Below are 18645 nucleotides of genomic sequence, written 5' to 3' on the forward strand. Positions count from 1 at the left end.
TGGCCAAATAACCCAATCCTGCCAGGACCCCAGTTGCAACGAATGGTAATGGTGCGTGCAATCCTGGTAATGTGATGGTTTTCTAGCCCACTGAAGTGGAGGGACTTTCAAAATGAAAATGCAGATCAGGAGAAAACCAGACAGATCCAAGAGAGTGACATTGAATCAAAAGCCATTCTTGACTCTTCAAAACTGTCAATGTCATGAATGACAAAGGAAGGCTGACTTGCTCTGGACCAAAGAGATTGAAGATATTTCACAATAAGGCCCTGGGGCAACTAGGGAACACAGAATTCCCTTGCATTTGATCTTTCTAGTATGGTTATAATAAGGAAGGCATTCATTGTTAGGAAATGCACACTTACATATTTAGGGAATAAAAGGTCATGACATCTACAATTTACTTTCAAATGGTTTAGCGGTTCTAATACTATTATTGTTATTATCATTCTCTTTGTGCAGGGGATTGAATCCAAGGCCTTGTACATGCTAGGCAAGTATTTTTCCCCAGAGTAAAAACTCCCAAAATTTACTTTTTTTTTTTTTTAACAGGCTTGCTAAGTAGCCCAGGTTGGCCTCCAATTCGCTATGTAGCCAAGACAGTCCTGTAACTTGCAATCCTCCTGCCTTAGCTTTGCCAGTGAGGCTTGTAGGAATGCACCACCATGCCCATTTGGTAGCTGTCTTTATGTTGAAAGAGTGACAGAGGACTAAACCCAGTGCCAAGCAATAACAGCTGAAAGTAGACGAAGACATATATGGTAGTTTATTATATACCTCTTGCAACTTTTCTCGAAGTTCAAACCTTTCTAAGCAAAGACAAAGCTTACAGACATCAAGTAATATCATAAGAGCCTCCGTCTCCCACACCCACTCACAGAAATGCAACTGGAAATGCACATGATTTGAAAGCACTTGACAGAAAAGTCTGTTGATTTCACATGAGTGTGAGCCAGGCTCTGCACATGGAGATAACTAAAAAAAATAAATAAAAATGTCTACATGGCCAATTCGAAATACTTACTTTGGTTGTCTGTTTTCTCTGTACAGTCAGATATGACACAGAAAAAAAAAATGCTAATTTGCATATTGAGTGGCTTGGACTAGAGGTGAAGCATATAGGCAAAAAGAAAAAAAGTGTCTGCTATTTCGAGTGGATGGTTAAAAATGTCCCATGCCTTCTTAAATAATAATAAACCTTGTTATTTACATTGCCCCTCTTTATAAAGTATGGTACATATCTTATAAATAGCTCAATAAACCTAGAATATACTTTAGACGTGGACAGGTGCCAGAGCTATTTCACAGACAGGAGCGTGAGGCACAGTAAGGTTAATTGTCTGGATCAGACCTGGAAATGAGTCATGGACTCCAGGAATTGGAAGGGACCTTACAGGTCAAATCTCTGCTTGATGCGGGAGTCCCATTTAGGGGCTTCTGTGGAACACCTCTCAGCTTGAGACACATCTATCCTTTACATTGTAATTCAATCCTTTCCTAGGCAGCTTTAGTTGTATTTAATGCATTTCATTTCAAAAGGAAAGTTCCCAGTTTTCCGTGTGTCTTAATCCGATCCCCTGTTCATTAAACTGTATGAGTGTGTTTGATGCTGCAACGAGGAATGTCATAAGCCATTAGGACTTGAAGATCAGATCGCACATTTTAAATGTTAATGTCTTCTTCACGTGAACTGAAAACAGGCAAAATTGCACTTCACAAATGTGTTGGTGTATTAATATAACCACATCTAATCAGACCACTAGGGGGATCTCTGCATAATGTGTGAAACCTCCAGAGGGGAGGAAACAGTCAGAGCTGAGAAATGGAAATGGGCAAGGGAGTGAGTTACCTGGGGGACAACAAGGCTTTAAGTGCAGATCTGCATACATATGGGTTTGCAGAGCTGCAACAAAAAAGCTTAGCTGGAGACATGCCTAAGGAAAAATCCTGTCCCTTCATCAGCCAAGTATGTGAGATGAACTGTGTTCCAGTGTGCTTCACCTGTAGATTTTGGTCCTGAATTCAGGATTATATCAATGGAAGCTAAAATAATATAACTGACAAATAATCTCTAATGGCTATTTTCCTGGGAAAAATTCTGAAATTTTGAGTAGAATTCTGGTCAGAGGATAGCAATGTGATCGATGTAACTTAGAAAGTGAAGGAACAACTTAAGTGAAGAAATTTAGAGAAAGTTAAGAACTGTAGTTTGTTGCCTTGCTAAGAATGAATGACAAAGGCTGAAATGCAGACTTAGCAAATTAATGACTGAATTATTGATGCCATCCTTTTTCCTCCAAATTAATCCCACCTAAAACCATCATCTCGGGCAATGGCAACTCCGTCTCTTGGTTCAGGTCCAAAATATTAAATGAGGGCTAGATAAATAGCCCAATGGTTAAAGCACTTCCTTGAAAACTCAGATGACCCTGATTCAATTCCCCAGTACCCACATGTACCAGATGCATAAAGTGGCTCATGCATTTGGAGTATATTTGAAGTAGCAAAAGGACCTGGTGTATCCATTCTCATTCTCTCATTTCTCGTTCTCTCTCTCTCCTTGTAAAAAATAAATAAAATATTTTAAAAAATGAAAGGATTCATAGTCTTTAACTTACCCCCTCTCTTAGAAACTATATTTGCTCAGATTATTAGTAGTAATTGTTTACAGTTTTTTAACCCACAGGTAAGAAAAGTCATAACTTTCTTTAACACTTTCACAACATTTTTTTAGGATATATCTCCATCTTCCTGTTCTACTATTTAAAAATAAACTGAGCATATGGCATTTGTCTCAAAGGAATGCAATATGTTTTCCTTGACATATGACTCAACTGAAACACTGAGCAAAACTTTACTAGCTTAGGGGAGTGATGGGAATTCACTTCCTACTTTCCCTATTAAATAGGTTAGTCTCCTGAGGCAAATTTCTGTGACCTGAGATGCCCCAAGTTTATGAGATAATTGACTTCCTTAATTCAAAATCTGCATCCAATACCCACCGGTAGTGATGGGCAATCAATTACACATCTTAAAGTAGTAATTGAACTAGGAGGTAAAACTGTGTTCAGGGAGCTGGGAGATAGCTCAGTGGGTAAAATGCTTACCTCCAAGCATGAGTAACCTGAGTCTGATCCCTGGGATCTATGCAAGCATGCTGTGCATTATGGCGTGCATTTTGCTTTCCTATTGCTAGTGTAGTGGAGACAGTTGGTTCTCTTGCTGGCCAGACAGCAGAGTTTATTTGGTGAGCTGTGGGCAAATGAGAGACTCTGTTCTAAAAAGAGATGGATGGATGGCATTCCAGAGGAATGACACTTGACATTGTCCTCTGGCCTCTACAGTCATATATGCATACATGTGTATGCACGCTGGTACACACATGTGCCTGAATGTACAAGCAAGCACCTACATATGCACACACATTTAGAGCATGCAGATTAGTAGCCTCAATAACACTGCTGGCTCAGCTTTCTCAGAGACCCTGCAATTCTTGTCCTGTCATTAAACATTCTCCAATGCCACCACAGAAACATGAAGAGGACCGGGGACAATGAAAGAAAAACTTGCAAGTGGGGAACACATTCGTACATCTCGTAGCGATTATGCCAGCTTTCTCTCCAAAGCATTTCCAGCACATGATGTCATTTTACTGCAAGCGCCTCCATCTCTGTCTGTAGTGCTGTCTGACAAGCTCGTCCAGCACCTCCATCTCCATCATCCCTGATGCTACAGAGCAAGCTGGTCCAAAACCTCCATCTCTATCTGTGGTCTGTAGGACTAGCTGTTTTGTTGCCATGTCTACCTTCACCTCCCTAGAGTACCTTATTGCTATGACAACCACAACAATCTATTAACAATGTTGATCTCCTCCTGCTCAAAACTCTCCCCAAGGACTTCCCATTTCATAAAGATTAGAAGCTTGTTCTAGAGTCACAGATCCCCACAAGGATCTGTAAGGTCCTTTCTTCCTACCTCTTACACCAGGACCCCTTTCCCTCAGCTCTAATCACACTGGCTTCCTGCCACTTCCATTTCTATAAATAATCGGGCACACACTTGCCCTAAACATTAGCTGTTTACTTCTTCCCCTAGGTACCATACAACCCAGCCCCCAGTCTCCTTCAAGTCTTGGTTTTAACCTCCTCTTGGTAATGTGATGACTCTGAATGCTGCAAACTATACTTCTGTTTTTCTGATTCCCCTGAATATTCTTTTTCCTTTTTTCCTTTTTCCTTATCCTGCTTGTAAAACACATCGCTTTTTACAGGACAAATAAATTGCTTAATCTTTAGATTCCCATAGACACTATGTTACTTAAAGTCAAGGATTTTTTTTGTGTGTGTGTATGATGTGCTGTACATATATGTGTGTGTATCTGTGTTCATGCATGTGAATGTGGGTATGCACGTGCCACAGCTTGTGCATGGTAGTGAGTTTGGTCCTTGCCTCTCACTTCATTTGATACAGGGTTTCTCATTGTTGTTCATTCCTCTGTTTGCCAGGCTGGCTGCTTCATAGAATTCCAGGAAATTTTCCTGTCTATGTCTCCCATCTCTCCACTGGCATGTTGGAATTATGGAAGCCCACCATAGCTTCTAGGTTTTTATGTGGGGCCTGAGGATCTGAACTCAGGTACTCATGCCTGCATGGAAAGCACGTTACCTATAGAGCCATCTCCCTAGACCTCTCTACTACGTTTTTACTCACTGATGAAACCCAAATGCCTAGAACCATCCCTGTTATACAATAAATATGTGCTCAGTTGATATCTGTGGAATGACAAAATGGGAGAACATTACTGAGCATAAAGAAACATGTTCTAAGAGGGTGGAATCAAAATGCAATAGAAGCTTAGTCTGGACAGGAACTTACTCAAAGTTGTGAATGGATTCAGGCCTCATCTAGAACAAGCTCTTAGACACTGCAGGTCCACAGAAGGACCTTTTTATAGCAGCATTCTGGGCTTAAACATCCAGGGTTAGAATGCATCACTTTTGGAAAGTGGTGCATTCTCTTCTGAGAGTGCTGCATGTTTGAACCATTCTTCCCAAGCTGTGGAAGTTCCTCCCCTCATGACATATTCCCTACAAGACATATTCAGAGCATCTTTCATCTCATGACCTTGCAAATATGTGTGAATAGTAGTGGATGCTATCCTTATAATTCATTTTTTCCCTTTGAAGCCAAAATTTGTAATATTTCTGCCTCATTCATAGATCCTATGAATTGTTATTATTTTTTAGTTTTTCAAGGTCTTGATCTAGCCCAGTCTGACATGGAATTCTCTATGTAGTATCAGAGTGACCAGTGATCCTCCTACCTCTGTCCCCCAAGTGCTGGGCTTAAAGGCCTAAAGCACCATGTCTGGCCACATTCACATTTTTGATGAACATATGTACATAACAAAGCAAGGTCTGAGAGATTGTGAATTTGGGAACATAGGCTTCTCCACAAGGTAAGTGACAAAATAAAGAATCTTATATGTGGGGCTTTCTTTTGCTTTTCCTTGATATTTTTGGTTCATGTATGTAGAACAAAGGAGTCTACAATAATGATTCAAAATGTTTCCATAATCTCTGCAAATCTTTCCAGATATAGAAGACTTTTCATGATGGGGTTCAGCACAGTGCCACAGATAGTGGGTGACTTCAGCTCAGGGCTTTCCCCTCAGCTGTTCCCTTTGCTTCAAATCTGGAACACTCTCTCCCAGGTCTCCAATGGCCTTATCCTCTTCAGGTTTTACTCAACTGATATTTTCTACTAAGTACTTCCTTGGTGCGGTAGTCAGCTCCACATTGCTGGGATGAGCATCTAAACTAGGCAGAATTTGTGGGATTTGTGGGATGAAGTAGTTTATTTCCAGTTTACGGATCCAGGAGGATGGTCCATCAGCAGCAGAAGAAGCTGCTTCTATCCATCCAAGCAGAGAGAAACAACCAAATAGCCTGTAAAAACCAAAAGCAGCAAGCACAAGTGGGCAGCCAGCCGTGAGGGCCCCCACCAGAGCTCAAACTGCTCTGCATACCTTTGGGATGGAAATCAGATTCACCCTCAAAATATACCTTAGACATGGACTCCAGGATCTATTCCTAGTAGCATCTCCTCCAGCCAGACAGCTGGAGATCCAAGTTGCAAGCTTTAACAAGATACCTGAGTCTATAGGGGACATAAATTCAAACTACCACAATTGGTATCCTTAAATGAAATTGAAAATCTCATCCTCACTTCTCAGTCCCTCCATGCCATCTGCTGTTTAATTTTTCTTCCTAATATTTATTTCTACTTATATATCAAATATTTGCTTTCATATCTTGTTACTGCATAAATAGTCTCTGTAATCCATGGAGTTCAAGGTATTTTGAGGTGTGATTTTTAATAATGCTACAGACTAAATGTTTATTAAATAAAGGAATCCATCTTGCCTGTCTTCTTGCATAGGTGATGTCTGGCAGAGTGATGACAAGAATGTTACCTCTGATGGCTTTCCTGGACATTTTGTGTACTTGCATGCTTCTTAATTTTAAACATTATCTAATGAAAGCCATTTTTTTATGACAAAAACCAAATAACAACTTTCAGAATAATACATGTGGGAAGAGAGCCCTTTAGATATTACAAACTGCCAACATGACCATTGTGGTGGTTTGCTCCAGCATTTCCAAAATATCACCTGATATCACTACTGGATATGGATATCGGGCCGATTTCCTGAATGAAGTAGTGTACATAGAGAAAGGGCCTGGCAAACTTCTGGGGTCCTTCTGAAGTCATTAACAAGATAAGCACTAGGCAGAAGTATGTTTTCTCAGGTTTTGCCAATGAAATTTGGACTAGTGTGTGTTTGTTTGGATCCTGCTCTAACAAGTATAATAGACCCCTGAAATCCCACCCTCTGCTGACACATAATGTTCCTGCATCCATTGCCTTTGGAGCAACCAGGCTTAAAATGTGTTGTGACCAATACAAAGTAAAAAACAGTATTTTAGATCCTTGTTACCCATTAGTGGTGATGGAGCTCTCAGACCTTGATATCTCAAAGTCTGGCCACTTGTAGTGAGTGCTGAGTCATTCGAAGTGGAAAGTATTACAAAGGCTCACCAGCACTGTTTTTCTGTTCTCCTGATGTCTTGTTTGCATGTTTCTCCCATCCCAAAGGTAGTCACAGACAACCAGGGAATCTAGAAAGGTCAACTCTCTTCCTTGTCTACTGAACATTCTCATTCTAGACTAACCCCCCTCTACACCAGAAGAAAAGAATACAAGACAGAACATTTAATAAAAATTGGTTAGACAGTCTGAACAAAGAATAGCAGGCTGTGACATGCACTCTGCTGCTCCATATTATATGAAGCAATTTTTAGGCCACACCTTCCCCTCAGTGACTCTAAAAAGTACTCTCCATGTAAATGTTGTGACAGAAGGACTCTGCATGTTGTTTGCATAGGTCGTGTCCAGGAGAAATCATGAGACACAGAATAATGACAATTTATTTGCATACATAAAATATTACTATGAACCTATCAAACTAAATTCAGGACATATGGATACAAGGGTGTATTAAAAGGATATCAGGAAAAAAAAAAACCTAGGGCTACGGGCTTATTGAACACACCAGCCAATGACTTATGTAATCCCTACTCTAAGATTATATAAAAGGGGTGATGCTTAACTCTGGGGTGCAGTGGTACCTGACAACTCGTCATCAAAAACCCAGCGCATATGTTACAGGATCAGTAGGTGATGAACAACCAACTTTGTGTCCAGGGCTTCAGTGTGTCACTGTAGAGTCCCCATTGGAGCTGTCATTTGCCTGAACACACTCCTGTTCCAGACACCAGCTCTGTGTGCCTTTCAAAGCTCCATGGCTTGTTTCCTTAATATCTTGTCTAATGACCTGCAATGAATCTTTTTCCATCTGTATCAGCTCTTTGCCTGCTATAATGGCCTCTTTGAACCTTACAGCCTTTTTCATCCTTTATTGCTATTCTGTAACATTAATGTGAAGTTAAAGGTGTGTGATCTGAGAGTGAATAGTATTTAGTAATTAAGATTGGGAATAAAAGAAGCTGTGATTGCCAGTGGTCATGTCTATCATTCTGAAGCAGTCTTACTTGGTGATTCAAAGACAAAATTGGCATAGTTGGTGAATTTATTGTTTAAATATGTTCTCCATCATTATAGAAAGACACAAACACAAGCATCTGACTGCATTTCTGACATAGCTTGCTCACAGAAGGAACCATTGATGAAATTCCTTCTCCATCTGTCCCCATGAATTCTTTCCTTTGCATCCAAACATATTTCTACAAAGCTTTCCATTGACCGCCTAATGTAAATATAAAAAGAATTGGTAGCTTTAGGGGCTGGGACTGTAGTTTAGTGGCAGAGCACTTTCTAGTATGTGTAATGCTGGGGATTTCATCGCCAGCATTTCAAATACATAAGTAAATAATAAATAAATAAATGAAACAGCTTTCCCTCAGTCATTTAGTGCTCATCCTAAAGTCTCTTGTGTTCTAAGCGACTGTGATTTGTGCCTTTGTCTTGCTAATTTGTCTTTTGTATGGCAGGATTGTTGGCCCTTATGATGAATCTGAGAAGGCAGAAATTTTGCCCCTACAACACTTCTAGAAAATTTATCAAGTGAAGCAAAATTCCACCTAGCAAACCTTATAGAGAAGGAGTCAAAATTAATCAATATTGATTTTTTTAAAGGAAGAGAAAAGAGAAGCTGTGGACATGAAGCAGAACTTCATGCAGGTAGACAAACCCTGCCTTCAATCACAAATGCTAGCTTTTCTTTTCTTTCCTTAGTTCCATCCTTCCTTCCCTCTTTCTCTCCCTTCCTTTCTCTCTCTTTTCCTTTCTTTGTTTCTTCCTTTCTCTTTCTTTCCTTCTTTATAAGATTTGTGTCAGGATTATCTAGAGGCCTGGGTCCAAGTCTAACCAAGCATATGCATGTTAGTAAGTAAAGTTTTTTTTTTTTTAATTTTTTATTTATTTTTCATTTATTTATTTGAGAGAAAGGCAACATGCTAAGGTCTTTAGCCACTGCAAACAAACTTGAGACATACACATCATAATGTACATCCAGCTCTATGTGCTTTCTGGGGAACTGAACTTGTTCTTAGGCTTCGAAGGCACATGCCTTAACTGCTAAGCCATCTCTCCAGCCCCAAATAAAGCTTTTTTTTTTTTTTTTTTGTACATACAGTGTCTAATCATTTAGATATTATATATGGCTACTTCAGTTGAATGAAGTAGTGTGTCCCAGACCACATGGCCACAAAAGTTATCTTAACCATTTGCTCATTACGTGAAAAGTTTTCTGGCCCTGTGTTCTACAGAACTGGCCGAGGCTACATTTTTTTGCAGAGTTTGCCCTTGAGAAAGTGCTGAGCGTCCTCCACATGACATCTGGGACTCTGCTTCTCAGCTCTCTCGGATGAGAAGAAACAGAAGCCAGGTTTCCACTGGCAGTCTCACGGAGCAGAGGCAGGTCTAATGGGTAGCGAGTTCTCACTGCCTCTAACGGTCACTTTGAGACAAGTAGGGGAGTTATGCTCAGCACACCCACGAAGTACAGAAGAGATGAAGTAAGCTGAAACTTTTCTGGTCCTAAGATTTCTCTAGAGCCTTGTACATTTTAACTTGGAGAGGACACAATTCTGCCTGCTGGTATTGAGTGAATTGAATTTTGTCCTTAGAGACAGGCACACTGCTCCCATTGACTTCAGTGGAAGTAATGGGCCATTGGGTCTCCTGACATCTGTGCTGGCTTCAGGCTATTTAACAAACTCCTAAACAAATTCCCAGTAAAGTACTCTGTAATGGGTACTTAATTCTGCTGTGGGGGCGGGTGCTTAGCACACCTAAGTCCTTCCTCTACCTTCAGGTTTGCTAACTTTTCTCCTTTTTATGGCTTGGTAATTACTACAACCAAGAACCCCCAGTCAAGCAGTATTAAACCCACTCCGTGTCATAGGATGTCTACTTTTATTGATCTCCATTGATCTGTTTACTCTCTGGGTTCCTATTTAATGGTTCAATTGATTATTCATTTACATTTTTAATGTTGCTGTGGACAAAATCATTTTAACATGAATCTTCTCTAACTGAGTGGATAACATACAAAATCATTTTGAATTTTCAGTGCCAACAAGTATTTACCGAACATCTGAGCTCAGGTGAACTTGGCAAGGATAAAAAGGTCATTGCAGCCTATGGTGACAGCTGATAAAAATGATGACTTGATGTTCTTGTTACACGAAGTGCTTGTGACTTATGAGTGGTTTACCTGATGTCAGAGGGTAGTTAGGGCATAAACTTTTCATATGTCCCCTTATTAATTAGAGTTTGTCACAATACAATTTAAAGTCTACACTGTCCATAGCTTTGTTTGAACCCTAAAAAAAAACCAGATTATTTGTTTTTCTTTCAGATGGTGTTGCTTTGCTGCAGATGTAGATCTTATCTCATGGAGAGCTCACTGTAATGAGAACTACTATGATTCATTATCTTATGAAACTATTTTAAAAACATAGGCAGCGTGTCTAACTACACTTCTGTTCACAGTATAATGTCTCACCAGAAGGCTCTTTAAATATTTTTGCCGAGTTCATTTTATCAAATGCTTCCTTCCCACACAATATGCAGGTGAAACTAAAAATCTGATGGCCTGTGGCTTATTTCTCTCAAAAGAACTGTTTTGTATATTATGTTTACTATTTACATATTCAATAATCTACCTTTTTTTAGTTTTCTTTCTGAAATGAGATAAGGCATAGAAAAATATGTAAGTGCATATTTCTGACCATAATAGTCACTTTTATCTGACAGAATAAAATGGAACCAGAGTTTAATGCCAAATAAACTGTTTGGAGGTATACTATTCCTCCTCTAGGGAATTATAAATGATAATGCTTGCTTAAAGGGGTAGTATAAAGTGAAATAGTGTTAAAAAGTTTGAAAAGACTCCTTTTCACTAATTTTCACTGTGTTTTTATTAGCCTTATTATTAATAACACAGAAAGAAAGAAAGGAGTTATTTTAATTCTTTGGAGAAAATATTTTATTGTTGTTATTTTCTGCAAGAAATTACTAAACTCTTGCATTTACCTGGCCTATAGTATAGCACATTAGAAAGCAAAACAAGGTTTCTATTTTAGTTGTTGGGAATTTTCTTTCTCATAGACATGTAAGAACATCACTGAAATGGGCTATATGAGATCCTGTGAGAAAGCTTGAGGAGGATGTAGCATTTGAGAGAGACTGCAGAGAATGGGGAAGTCCACTACTATGTGAAGTGAGTAGGGGATCATTCTTCATGAGGGGCCAGCCTCAGAAATGAGGACATGGGAAGAGTTTGGGCTCCTTACAAATGATGGTCTTTTCATCATAGCTCATTCAGGCAGTGTACAAGCACTGGAGGAAAGCCAGTGCCTGGATTGTTGAAGATGAAAATGGCTCACCAGTGGAAAGGCTTTGAATTTGGTGTTGAACTTTACTGTGTGGACAGGGGATGGTCATTGATTGACTTTAAACATAATGGAACCTGAACTCTGGCAAATCCTGACATGGATAAATAAAGCAGTAAAGCCAGGGCCAGGGAAGATAACTTCAAATGGGGGAGTATGATCAGAGAAAGTTACGGATGATGGCTGGATGCTGATCAGCCATTCTCCCATCTTGCATTCTAAGTCAAGCAGATGGAAGAACTCCAGATTTTCTACAAGGTTCATTGCTGGACTCACAATTCCTTTCCCAGGAAAAGGGACCACTTCAGTGGCATAATCTCTAACTGAATTCCTGTTTGGTGGAGTATTTTAAGAACTTTTCTAGACATTTTCTTGTATAGCAACTTATTAAATTAGACTCTTATTATATAGCCATTACATTTGTAATCTCAGTCTTAATAATGTTGCTCAAATGAAATGACATCTTTTTAAAAATATTTTATTTTTATTTATTTATTTGACAGAGAAAGAGGGAGAGAGGGAGAGAAAAAGACAGAGACAGAGAGAGAATAGGCGTGACAGGGCCTCTAGCCACTGCAAACTGCAAATGAACTCCAGATGGGTGCACCCCCTTGTGCATCTGGCTAATGTGGGTCCTGGGGAATCAAACCTCTGTCCTTTGGCCTTGCAGGCAAATGCCTTAACTGCTAAGCCATCCCCTCTCCAGCCCTGAAATGGCATCTTTAATATCATAGTTGGGTATATGGAATATATATATATTTTTTTCTTAAATTTTCTCTCAAGTTTGGTGGCACACGCCTTTAATCCCAGCACTTGGAAGGCAAAGGTAGGAAGATCGCCATGAGTTCAAGGCTACCCTGAGAATACAGAGTGAATTCCAGGTCAGCCTAGGCTACAGTGAGACCCTACCTCAGGGGGGAAAAAAAAAAAATCCCTCAATTTGATAATGAAAGAACGTCAAAAAGAATCAAAAAATTAAAAGGAATTTGAATTCACTATACATGCTATTCCCGAATTACTTTGGAATTTGCATTAGCATTATATAAAGCAGCATTTCTGTGCATTGCACTGGAAGTCTCATGTTTATTCAGAAACTACATATGCCAGCAGAACGCTGGGTGAGCTGCATACCTGTGCTGTCTTCATACACGACGGTCACTGTTTTCCAGTTGTAATACAGGACCAGATCCAGGACCGCCCTGCTGATAGCTGCATAGTCTGGGTAGAGGTTGATGTAAAATAAGTCTTTGTTGTCCACCGAGGGATGTTTCCAGCGGGTCTGTATGTGTGGAACTTCGAGAGCATTGCAAATAGATTGCACAGCACTGACGGAGGAACTATGGGAAGGGCCAAAGAGCGCAGCCACACCGAGAGCCAGCTGGTCACATGCTGATGACATCAAAAACAAGAAGGAGGAGGTGAGGCAGGGTAGAACAGGAGAGAAAGAGTGAGTTCTATGAGTCTGATTTTTCCACTTACATCTACACTATGAATTTGACTGCACTTATCTATTAGAAAATTGATATTTCCCAACTATGTGTAGAGAAAATTCATTCCTTGTAACTTCCAGTACTCCTGAGATACCAAGATACTGATAGAGGTAAATGTAGAACTGATTAGCGATACATCACAGGGCCAACTCCCTGCAAATAAAAATGAGTTACTGGTCTCAGTTCATTACCTTCAATCAGATGGAGTTGAAATCCTTTGCTTGACCCTGAGAGCACTGTGTGAGCTAACTAGCAAACCATTTGTCAACCGAATGTCATAGGAATTAAGTTCTGTCATATGCAGGTTGGCAATGAAGAGATTAGTGTGGTTACGGAATTCAAAAGACTCTGTGGGTGAGTATAAAGTGCTTTAGCTCTTGTCTTTCCAAAACCAAGGGAGGTGTTTCAGGTTATTGAAATATTGCTAAGGAACATGCCTATGCAGGAATGATATCTAATTAATTACAGGGCAATGGAATTGCATAGCATAAAGAGATCTTTAGAAGATACTTGGTCCATCCCACTCATTTCGTAGACAGTGGATTTATCCATGAACACTGGACAGTAGCAGAGTTAAAACAAACTTCAGGGACCGCTGCCCAAGGTCATGCCTCTTTCCTTCTCAATTATCAGCCTGACAAAATGATGTCATCATATATTTAAATTTTTATTTATAAAAATGTTATAAGAGTATGTACATTCACTCAGAGAATTTAGAATAGTTAAAATATACTAAAAGCCTAAAGGCTTTGTAATTAGATTATCAACTTGGGGTAATACTTACTGATATTTTAAAAATAATGAGATTATTATACAAACACAGTATAGCTCATTGCTTTTCCCCTAGTTATAACAACTTCTTCAATAGTATAATTTTATTGTGGATAGAATAGAACATTGCATGACAATGCCGTAATTTATCTAAACTATTTGTAACCCTTACATATTTGAGTTCCTCTGAATTGTTTTCTTTTGGTTTTTCAAGGAAGGGTCTTGATCTAGCACAGGCTGACCTGGAGTTCACTATGTAGTCTCAGGCTGGCCTCAAACTCACAGTGATCCTCATACTTCTGCCTCCTGAAGGCTTGTATTAAAGGCGTGCACCACCATCCCCAGCTCCTCTTAATTTTCGACTATTGTAATATAGATTTTTTTCTTTGTTTTATGTTACAGTCTTAAAATATATTTCCAGAGGCTGAGTTGCCAGCTATTATTAAAAGGTCTTGATACCTTAAAGTTATTTGATACCTATTAGTCAAATTCCCTTCCAAAAAGTTTGGTGCATTTGATAGTTTATCACCATGTAAAAATTTGAGAACTAATCTTGTGCTAGTGGGTATTAAGTTTAAGTGTAAATGCTGTTTTAAATTTAAGTTGTATTCCATTTTAAAGGATTTAAAAATTGCTGAGAGATAACAACTGAATAGCTGAACTAAATGACCAAATTTATAAATGGAATTGTATTTTTTTTAAATTTTTATTAGCATTTTCCATGATTATAAAAAAATCCCATGTTAATTCCCTTCCCCACCCCACACTTTCTCCTTTGAAATTCCATTCTCCAATATTTGTTTTTAAAACAATATGACTTTACAAATAAAAATATAAACAGAAAAACTATATGCCCTTAAATTTATCTGACTTAACTTGGAGAGAATAATGAGCCAAAATTTGATTGTCCTTTTACAGATGCCGAAGGGACAGTAAATGCTGACAGCCACTTTCAAAGAAACTTTCAGACACTGTAGCTTGGCACTGACTTGCTACACAAGCTGGGAAGATAGGGAGGTTTCTACATTCAGTACTGTCAATGCAAGTTGTTACCACCCTTCCAAGCTCACCTCTGGATGTTTTCATCTGTTAGTTGGACAAAATGTAGCATGGGAGTATGAGAATGGTTGCTTTTGCCAGCAAGAACAATGGATAGAGAGTCTTACTAATGTGTAGCTCTGGGATGCTAATATCTCCTGACAGAAAATCAATCCTTTTAAATTCTGTTTGCTGGCAAATTACCAGCTTTAAGAAGCTTTGTATATTTAATTTACAAGTATGCCTGCTTCTTGGATCACAAGAGAACCTCCAGTGTTGTTGTGGGTTGAATTATTATTGGTGAATGTGGTTGGCTACTTATGGTATTTGTTCAGTTTTGTGTGTGTGTGTGTGTGTGTGTGTGTGTGTACATGAGAGAGAGAGATCTGATCTTCAGAGATAGTGCATATGAACATAACTTCTAAATTTTAGAGGACTATGAAAATATAAAAATATATTTAGTATTTATTCATAAATAACTTTGACCTATAAAGTATTTTCACTTCCATTTCCACTCTTTTTTTTTTTTTTAACTGAATCTTGACATGTAACCCAGGCTGGCTGTATACTTAACCTAGTCTCGTGAATGTGCTGGGAGTGTAGGCATATACCACCATGACTGGCTTCCTTCCATCTTAAGAAAAAGAACCAAAGAAAGAAAGAAAGAATTCTGACACTAAGGTTATGTTCTCAGTTGAAACAAAACATTATTCTATATTATTATATTCTATATTATTATTATTATATTCTATATTATTATATTATGCTTTTCCATCTTCTCACTTCAAAAACATTTCATAATTTTTATATGCAGTAGTATATCCTTGCAGAAAAGTGTATCAGTCAAACACACTCTAACTTAACTAAGTTAATTCAGTTAATAGCCAGCATTCAGTTACGTGCAAATCCACAAGAACATGAAGTTCATTGTACTCTATTTATTGTATACCTGCAAAGGCAAAACTTCTCCTGGAAGAAAAAGAGTCCCTTTAAAACACAGGAGGACTGACCAACAACATTTCATTACATACAGTCTCCTTCATCTTGTGAGCATAAAGTGGCCTTGTGAGAGACATGCTTCCAGCATACAAAATGTGACCTGGCTTAAAGAATTATTCTAAAAGTTTCCAGGAGATGTATAAACTAGCCCATCAGTTCTTCATGAATTTTCTCATGAGAGAAAGTTTGCAGCCTACCTATAAATTAGATTACTTTGTGGATACTAGTCTTCTGTTAGGAAGAAAAAAAGAGCAATTTATTTTCCCAGATTTAATCTTCACATTTTTTTATGATTTTGTGGAAAGAAACAAAAAAAGATAAGATGTCAGGTAAACCCAACAGTTTACAACCTGCTAAAATTCAGGCTTTAAGCTCTATGTGTCCACATATTTGGTGGATGTGACCTTCCATAAAGCTTTATTTGACTGCCTGGCACAATTTCATGGTGGTATCTCAGCTTCAGGAAGGAAAAGCAGATCAAGCTTGACATTTTCCATTCACAGTTGAACCAGTTAATCATAGAGTGGAGGGCACCGAAGGGTAAGCTAATCAGAAAGGCCTAGACTACAGGGCTAGGCAGCATCCATTAGGTGAGTTCAGATCGCATTGATCAGTGACAAGTGAGGACGGCGATTTCCTACAACCCATTTACAGTAAGATGTCCGCATTGAAGAAGGGCAAGTGGTGAAAAGAAGGTGACGTGTGAAGCAGACTTATCACCCAAAGAAGGTTTTTAAAGTGGGAAAATAGTTACCTCTCCGGGAGGCTTCAAAACTATCAAAAAGATTAATTCTCTGGATGTCATAGGTTAATGTGGTGTTAGGCATCAGGGTTCGGTTTCTGTTAATGCTGGTGACTGCGAACTTGAAAGCCAATTCTTCAACATTAACAGGTTCATTTTCCACAGTTTCAAAAATCCCTCCTGCAGAAGCAAAAGAGATGTATGAAAAACATTAGTCACATGGTGCACGCGCATTGTTTTAAAAAGAAGAGTGTAAGTTGCAAACAAAAGACCCCCAAACAATTCATAACATACAGAGATGGTCAGCAGAAGGTCCCAAATCTAGGGTGGGAAGTCAAGTTTATCAGTATGTGTTATATGCAAACAAATGGTTCTATCTACATATGTATGCTTGATTTTTAAAAATATTTTTATTCTTTATTTTGAGAGAGAGAGAGAGAATGGGTGGGCAAGGTCTCTAGCCACTTCAAACAAACTCCAGATGCATGTGCCACCTTGTGCATCTGGCTTAGATGGGTCCTGGGGAATCAAACCTGGGTCCTTTGGCTTTACAGGCAAGTGCCTTAACTGCTTAATCACCTCTCCAGCCCTATGCTTGAGTTTTAAATCCAATGTTGGGTTGTATAAAACCTTTCAGGTGGTGAATGAATTCAAATATTTTATACCATGGAAATGTATCTGATGATATGGTGGAAAGAAATCTTCCATGACTTGGAAAAGAACTATGCTGGTCTGGACCTGAACAAAACTTGACTTCTATCCTGGTAGGACCATCCTACCTTCAGATGTAGACTTTCTCTTTAGTAAATATTCTAGGTTCTAAAGGAGTCATGTAGGGGTATATTATGGGTGAAGGTGAGGTATCCATATGCATATATTTCAGAATAATAAAAACATGTTTCTGGGCCTCATGGCTCAGAATTCTCATTTCATTTCTTATTATTTTAATATTTTTGAAAGAATATAGGCAGATTCAAAGAACTATTATTTTCTTTTTGAAAAATTGTTTTTGTCATTCCCCAAAGCATCTAGCTCTGGGGAAATGCATTCTTCCTCTAGGAAAGTACCCAGGTCCTAGGCTGTGATTATGTAAACATGGATATCTCACTGCACTTAATAACAGCACATATAAATGCATGAGGTCTTATTAGAGACTTAAGCTCTGACTTTGCTTGAAACATTGACTTTGGATAGAGATGAAGTGGATTTTGTTGACTATATACATTTATAATGTTCCTTGAGAACTTTTCTGGGATGCTTTCAGTAGACAGAGCCTTCCGTAGAAACTCCATTTAGCTTACTCTGTGAGTTACACAAATTCTTCACTGCTTTGGAAAGGATCTATTTTCTCTTACCTAATGTGTGCTGAATACTTTTTTTTTTTTAACTAAAAAGCTGTTATTTATTTATCAAATAACCTTACCAAAAGTCATCAGTGTACAGACTTGTCTATACTAGATTGATTTGTAAATGTTTTCTCTTTTGAGCTAAGAAAACAAAAAGAACATACCAACACCTGAAACAAAAGCCCCAAGTATCACTGGGTGCGATTTACAACACATTCCTTCTTAAATAACTCTAACCAAATGACTAATTTAAAGTAATTGTGCTTGGTCCTACTTTGAAAAAACAGCCAATAAATACACATCCATAAATTTCTATTAAACTGACATTTTCCTGTTAAATAACCAACTATAGTATCTGGCTGCATGAACAAAGTAGGTTTACTGTGAACTAATTTGGCTCCTTTGAAAGACATTAGGGCATTTACTGACAGATGGTAAGACTCATTCATGGGAACATCATGTCCATGGCTTTTGGAGAAACCATGACTGAAAACTGTAAAGTTGATGGTATGCTAACCTTTGCCTAAGGACTCATGTTAGATATTTGTTCCACAGAGTTCCTCAGTCACAAATATTATCTGTGCCAAAATTGGATGCTTGTTTTTCCAGGTTTTGTGCTTGTCTCTCTCTCTCTCTCTCTCTCTCTCTCTCTCTCTCTCTCTCTCTCTCTCTCTCTCTGTGTGTGTGTGTGTGTGTGTGTATGTGTATGCATGTGTGCATGCACATGCATTTTCCCATCATCAGGCAGGTCACTTCTACAATCTGTCCATTCTCGGGGA

General features: G+C 38.7%; 1 protein-coding gene across 9 annotated transcripts in view; it reads right to left on the bottom strand.

The window, feature by feature from the left end:
- Positions 1 to 18645, bottom strand: part of Grik1 (glutamate ionotropic receptor kainate type subunit 1) — a 425302-nt gene that overhangs the window by 140912 nt on the left and 265745 nt on the right. For all 9 annotated transcript variants that reach the window (XM_045150716.1, XM_045150717.1, XM_004654403.2 and 6 more), the window contains exons 2-3: positions 16533 to 16700; positions 12612 to 12869 (exon numbers count right to left, since the gene is read on the bottom strand). In XM_045150716.1, the coding sequence (XP_045006651.1) occupies positions 12612 to 12869; positions 16533 to 16700 (426 nt within the window). The remainder of the gene's footprint in view (positions 1 to 12611; positions 12870 to 16532; positions 16701 to 18645) is intronic.

Source organism: Jaculus jaculus, chromosome 5, assembly GCF_020740685.1.
Source record: "Jaculus jaculus isolate mJacJac1 chromosome 5, mJacJac1.mat.Y.cur, whole genome shotgun sequence".
In the NCBI taxonomy this organism is placed as follows: Eukaryota; Metazoa; Chordata; class Mammalia; order Rodentia; family Dipodidae; genus Jaculus; species Jaculus jaculus.